General features: G+C 41.0%; 1 protein-coding gene across 1 annotated transcript; it reads left to right on the top strand.

The window, feature by feature from the left end:
• Window positions 1-320: 320 nt before the first annotated feature.
• Window positions 321-1154, top strand: LOC142470902 (olfactory receptor 11L1-like). The gene has a single exon (XM_075577711.1). It carries the CDS (start codon window positions 321-323, stop codon window positions 1152-1154), a length of 834 nt encoding a protein of 277 aa, XP_075433826.1.
• Window positions 1155-7374: the final 6220 nt, after the last annotated feature.

Raw genomic sequence — 7374 nt, 5'->3', positions numbered from 1 at the left:
AGGCTAGTGGGTCAATGGTGTAGTTTCCCAATGGAGGCGGTAGAGACTTATACAGCACAGGAATTGGAATATGGCATGTAATGGGGTTGAGGCTTTACAAGAGCCATTCAGAGTGTGTGGGCCACAGAATTCTAATCTGCAGCCCGCTCCAATAATGGTGACATGGGTACAGTAGCTGTGTAAAGTCTGTCGCTGTCCATGTTTCAGGGAACATGCCAAGAGCCGATGATGGAAATCAAAGCGTGGCCTCCTCCTTCATAATTGTGGGGTTTGAGACCCTGCGTGAGGTACAATTGTTCCTCTTCTCTCTTTTCTCTGGCATGTACCTCCTCACAGTCGTGGCTCATCTTCTCGTCATCATGCTGGTGGCCCTGGACCACCGACTTCACAAGCCCATGTACCTGCTGCTAGTCAATTTCTCCCTGCTAGAGGTCCTGTACACTACAGTGACTGTCCCAAAGATGCTTGATGCCCTGCTGACCAACCACAAGGAGATATCCACCCCTGCCTGCCTTGCTCAGTTTTACTTTCTCTTTAGCTTTGGGGCAGCTGAGAACTGCCTCTTGGCTGTCATGGCATATGACCGCTATGTGGCTATATGCTGGCCTCTCCATTACACCTCCGTGATGACCAGAAGGACTAGTGGGGGCCTGGCCCTGGGTGCCTGGGGTGGAGGGATGCTTGCTGCTACCCCTCCAGCTATCTGGATCTCCACTCTGAGGTTCTGCTTTCCTAATCGTATTGACCACTTTTTTTGTGATTATGCCCCTCTTCTCAAACTCTCCTGCCAGGACACCTCGGTGGGAGAGTTTACCTTTATGATTATGTCTTGGAGCGTCATCCTTGGCTGCTTTCTCCTCATTATGGTGTCCTATGCCCTCATCATCCTCTGTGTCCTGAGGATACCCTCCACTGAGGGACAGAGAAAAGCATTTAGCACTTGTGCATCCCACCTGACTGTTGTGTCCATCTTCTATGGGACAGTTATCTTCATGTACATCAGGCCCACCTCGCACATCAGGTTCCCAGTGGACAAGGTTGTGTCGGTCTTCTACTGCGTGGTGACCCCTCTCATGAACCCTGTCATATACTGTCTGAGGAACCAGGAGGTCAAGAATGCTCTGGATAAAGCCATGCAGAAGTGGGGAGCATGATGGAGAAGAAAGATATATGTGTAGGTGTATTTAAGAGAGCTTTATGTAGGAGAGATGGAGGTGGGGAGTGTGATGGAAGAGAGAGGGAGAAGGGGAAAATGCATCAGCTGCTTTGAGAGGAGGAGGGACTGAATGCAAACGACACCCTTAAGATCTTAATATATGTAATATCCCCCTCCCTCTCTTGTTCCCTCTCTATCCTTTTTACTCTCTCCCCCTTTTGCTCTATCTCTTTTCCTTTCTCTCTGCATCTCTAACTCCCTCTCTCTCTGACTCTCTTTATGTGGCTTATTCTGTAAACTCCATTAGCGCTTTACCGTGCGTTCTGCATGGAAAGCCCCATCTAAGTCAATGGGGCTTTCCATGCAGATCGCTCGGTAAAGCGCTAACAAAGCTTGCAGAATAAGCCCATATGTCTCTCGACCTTTTTCTCCATCCCTACTATCTCCCTTTTTCTCCCTTCCTCTTTCTTCATCTCTCTCACTTTCTTTCTTTCTTTCTTTCTTTCTTTCTTTCTTTCTCTCTCTCTCTCTCTCTCTCTCTCTCACTCTCACTATCTCTAACTCTCTCTCACTCTCTCTTATTCTCTCCTACTCTCACTCTCTCTCACTCGCTCACTCTCTCACTCTCTCTCTCACTTTCTCACTCTCACTCACCTCTCCCATCTCTCAATGTTGTCAGACAGAACTTTCACAACAGTATCTAAAGAGGGTGAAAGTTAAACTGTAAATTCCTTTCTAATTGTCCCAGTGTGTATCAATCTGATTTCCATATTACTCTCTTAATTTATATCAGATTATTCATCACCCTCATCTTGTTGTACTGTGCTATGGAATATGTCAGTGCCATACTATATAAAGAAATAGAAATATTAACGTTTTTGCTACATAAAACAAAATATGTATTCCGTATGGATCCAGATTTGGGTTTCAAGGGGTTAAAAGAAGCAAATAAAGTGAATTTCTTATCAAATATATGTATATAATTGCTCAAGTAAATATACTGTCTACTTTGTGTCCTTGTTACATTTCAGCTCTACTTTCTCATTCCGCTTACAACAGTTTCCTTTCTGTAATTATATCTGCTCTCAGATCACTCCCTCTCTGCTGAGACATGTGTTCTCTCTCTCTCTGCTAAGGGTTGTCTCCTTTCTGTCCTTTCTACTCTCTGCTCAGGGCGGTCTTCTTTCTGTCATTATATCTCAGCTACAATTCTTTCTGTACATATATCTTTGCTCTGCTTAAGGGTCTCTCCTCTCTATCCTCATATCTCAGCCATGCTCTCTTTCGTCTCAGGGCTGTCTCCTTTCTGTCCTTATATCTCAGCTCTGCACAATCTCTGCTCAGAGCGATCACATTTCTGTCCACATACTGTATTTCCACTGTGCTCAGGTCTATATCCTCGATGTTCTTATATCTCAGTTATGCTCTCTCTCTTGCAACTCAGGGCTATCTTTCTTTTATCCTTTAAACTCAGCTCTGCTCTTTCTCTCTCTGCTCAGGGTTATCTCCTTTCTGTCCCTCTATCTCAACTCTGCTCTTTCTCTATGCTCAGGGCAGTTTACTTTCTGTCTTCATATCTCAACTTTTCTCTCTCTGCACAGAGCTGTCTTATTCTCTCCTTATATCTCATCTCTGTTCAAAGCTGTCTTACTTCTGTCCTTATAACTCAGCTCTAATGGTTGTCTCCTTTCTGTCCTTATATCTCAGCTCTACTCTCACTCTCTCTTTGCTCAAGGCTGTCTCACTTCTGTCCTTAAATCTGAGTTATGCATTCTCTCTGCTCATAGTTGTCACATTCCTGTCTCCTCTATCTGCTCAGACCTGTCTCCTTTCTGTCCTTATACTGTATAACAGCTCTGCTCTCTTTCCACATAACTGTCATATTTTTATCCTTATCCTTAGGGATCGGTACTGGAACCCCTGCTTTTTAACTTGTTTATTAATGACCTTGAGGTTGGCATCGAGAGCAAAGTCTCCATCTTTGCTGATGATACTAAATTGTGTAAGGTAGTAGAATCAGAGCAGGATGTAATTTCTCTTCAGAAGGACTTGGATAGACTGAAAACGTGGGCAGGTAAATGGCAAATGAGATTTAATACAGATAAATGTAAGGTTATGCATTTGGGATACAAGAATAAAAAAGCGACTTACAAATTAAATGGGGATACATTGGGGGAATCCTTGATGGAGAAGGATTTAGGAGTGCTTGTAGACAGCAGGCTTAGCAATAGTGGCCAAAGTCATGCAGTAGCTGCAAAGGCAAACAAGATCTTATCTTGCATTAAACGGGCAATGGATGGAAGGCAAGTAAACATAATTATGCCCCTTTACAAAGCATTAGTAAGACCATACCTTGAATATGGAGTACAATTTTGGGCACCAATCCTAAGAAAAGACATTATGGATCTAGAGAGAGTGCAGAGAAGAGCCACCAAATTAATAAAGGGGATGGACATTCTAACTTATGAGGAGAGGCTAGCTAAATTAGATTTATTTACATTAGAAAAGCGGCGTCTAAGAGGGGATATGATAACTATATACAAATATATTCGGGGACAGTACAAGGAGCTTTCAAATGAATTATTCATCCCACGGGCAGTCCAAAGGACTCTGGGCCATCCCTTAAGGTTGGAGGAAAGGAGATTTCACCAGTAACACAGGAAAGGGTTCTTTACAGTAAGGGCAGTTAAAATGTGGAATTCATTACCCATGGAGACTGTGATGGCAGATACAATAGATTGGTTCAAAAAAAAGTTGGACATCTTTTTAGAATGGAAAGATATACAGGGATATACCAAATAAGTATATATAGGAAGGATGTTGATCCAGGGATTAATCTAATTTCCAATTCTTGGAGTCAGGAAGGAAATTATTTTTACCCTTATGAGATATCATTAGATGATATGACTCTGTGTTTTTTTGCTTGCCTTCCTCTGGATCAATAAGTAAGTATAGATATAGGATAAAGTATCTGTTGTCTAATTTAGCATAGGTTGAACTTAATGGACGTACGTCTTTTTTCAACCTCATCTACTATATAACTATGTACTGTAACTATGTAACCTCTTGTGTGGAACCATATCAAAATATTTTGCAAAATATAAGTACACCAAATCAATTGCCATACCCTGGTCTAAATTCCTTCTTACCTCCTGGCATGATGTATCCTTCATAAATTCATGCTGACTATTACTAATAATTTTGTGTTCCATTAGGTATTCCTGAATATTATCCCGTATTAAACCTTCAAATAGTTTCCCTACTATTGAAGTCAGGCTTACAGGTCTGTAATTCCCCAGTTGTGATATAGCTCCCTTTTTAAATATAGGCACCACATCTCCTTTACTCCAATCTTGTGGTACTGAGCCGGTGGAAAAGTAGTCCTTGAATATTAAATGTAACGGTTTGGATATTACTGAACTTAACTCCTTAAGGACTCTTGGATGTATGCCATCAGAGCCAGATGCCTTATTTACTTTAATTTTATCAAGCCGTCTATGCTTCTTTCTCAGTTAACCAATTGTTCGTTAATATGGAGGTTGTGGCTCCCTCCTGTGGCACTACTATTGAAATTGTTTCTTCCCTGGTAAACACAGAGGCAAATAATTTGTTTAATATCTCTGCTTTTTCCTTATCTCCAATAATTTGCCTGTCCATCTCACACTGAAATGGTCCTATGTTTTCTTTTCTGATTTTTTTGTTATTAAGGTACTTAACTTTTTAGGGTTGATCTTACTTTCTATTGCAATTATATTTTCATTGTCCATTTTTGCTAATTTGATTGTCCTTTTGCAATTTTTGTTACATTCCTTATAAATCATTTACGATATCTCCGTCTCTTCTGACTTCAAGTATCTGAATGCCTGCCTCTTCTTTTCCATTTCCTCCACTACCTGTTTATTTAGCCACGTTGGTTAATTATACTTATTACCCAAGGGTATAAACTGATGTGTGCTTTTCTAACAATGTTTTAAAGACTGCCCATTTATCTTCTACATTTTTCCCTCAAAAGCATCATCCCAATGTATTACTTGTAGATTAGTTCTCAGTTTATTAAAATCTGCCTTTCTAAAGTTTAAGGTCTTTGTTGAACCCAAGCAATCTGTTTTTTGATAATTTATTTCAAATGAGAACATGTTATGATCACTGTTACCCAAATGTTCCAGGACTTGAATATTTGTTGTTTCTTCTACATTGTTTGATATTACCAAATGCAGTATTGCTCCTCTCCTGGTTGTTTCCTCCAGGGCCGCCAACAGAAATCATGGTATACAGGACAAATGAAAGGAGCAGGCCCCCCCCCCAACCCATAGCACACCCCTCCCCCCCAAACCCATAGCGCACATACCACGAAAAAATATCTTTTAGCGCGCAACTTTTACTTAACTGTTTTCTTATTGTGATACAGAACAAAAACATTACAATGCAACCTGTTTATTTTTATATTTTCAACAAAAGACATGTGCCTGTCTGCCTGGGTGCGTGGGTGGGTGAATGACGGTGGCTGGGTGGGTGAATGACGGTTTGCTGGGTGGGTGAATGACAGTGGCTGGGTGGGTGAATGACGGTGGCTGGGTGAGGGAATGACGGTGGCTGTGTGGGTGAATGACGATGGCTTAGTGGGTGAATGACGGTGACTGGGTGGGTGAATGATGGTGGCTGGGTGGGTGAATGATGGTGGCTGGGTGGGTGAATGACCGTGGCTGGGTGAATGACGGTGGCTGGGTTGGTGACAGTGAATGACGGTGGGTGGGTTACAGTGAATGACGGTGGGTGGGAGACAGTGAATGATGGTGGGTGGGAGACAGTGAATGACGGTTGTTGGGTGTAAGGTTAAAAATTGTATCTGTCAAGTTTTGTTCCCTTCAGGACCTGAAATGGTTAAGGTGATGTATGTCAGCTTCATTCTACTCAGAGACTTAAATAGTTACATATTTTAGCCTCCGTTAAGTTTTAGATCAGCTGGCTCTACATGTCCTCTGCCCAAGAAGCACGACCAACCAAAGCCTTATATGACCGCACTAAATAGCTGTTACTCAGCAGTAAATGTTTTAAGGTTTACAGAAAAGGCAATATGTAAAGGTTACATGTAAATTTAGATGTGTATTCATATTTGTAACAGATGACAACGGTATTTCTGTCCTTGCCTCTTGTATAAAAACTGCTCTCTTTGTATTAAATGTCAGTTGTGAGAACTCAGCATGCATCCCTTGTGTTACTGTTGTTCTCTCACTCCGAGCTCGTCACTCTCATATCTGAGACAAAATAAGAATATACCAGAAGCCGTGAAAGAAGATACCTGCTCTAAGGTCTAGTCAGGTAGACTGGACCTAACAAATGGTGTCAGAAAAAAGTGGGATTTGCACAGAAAAAAGGTGAGAAAAACGTATTTATTGTTTCTCACCGTTTCTCTGCGAAATCTACAGAACCTAAATTTTATAGGGCAGAGGAATCGAGGGTTAAAGTCCCTATTGTTTAATTAAAAATTGAGGGTTAAAGTCCCTGATTTATATAACAAAGGGTTAAAGTCCCTATTGTTTAATTGAGAATCGAGGGTTTAAGTCCCTGAGCTATATAACAAAGAGTTGTTTAAGTAAAACGGACGGTATATGGTGTCTAAGATATGATGGTAATTTAGGATAAGTTATTTAAAACCAGAGACATAACATAAAACACAGACAAAGCTCAGTGCACATCCAGAAAAACTTATATACGGTACAGTGCCTAAATATACATGTATAAATAACTAATAAATAAAATGGTCTTTTAGTTTAACATTTTGGCCAAATTGTTGTAAGCCCTTAAGCCAAACTTCACGGCAGACCACGTTTCAAGGGTCCCTACACTAATATAAATTCTTAATAACCTGTGCATTGCCAGGAAGAATGATTTATAATAAATCTGTCAATATAAGTTGCAAAAGTTCTAAGTCTGATTGAAGCTTTTATTAACCTGTACATTACCAGGAAAAGCACTCTGTAATAGATTTGTCACAATCACACTGCATGCAGGCAAGTTCCCCTGATAGTTGGAGATGCCATGGAGTAAGCTTTTAACCATTTAAATGTGGGAGGGAGTGAGCTTCAATTGGATAGGAGGTTGCCACCCTCCAAAACAGCCAAGACTAGCTGCACAAGAATTATAAAACATACAGAACACCTACAAGCTCAAATTGAACCCCCAAAATACCCACAACATATATATAAGCATATAAGTTT

Source organism: Ascaphus truei, chromosome 20, assembly GCF_040206685.1.
Source record: "Ascaphus truei isolate aAscTru1 chromosome 20, aAscTru1.hap1, whole genome shotgun sequence".
NCBI lineage: Eukaryota > Metazoa > Chordata > Amphibia > Anura > Ascaphidae > Ascaphus > Ascaphus truei.
This window is presented reverse-complemented; position numbering and strand designations above follow the sequence as displayed.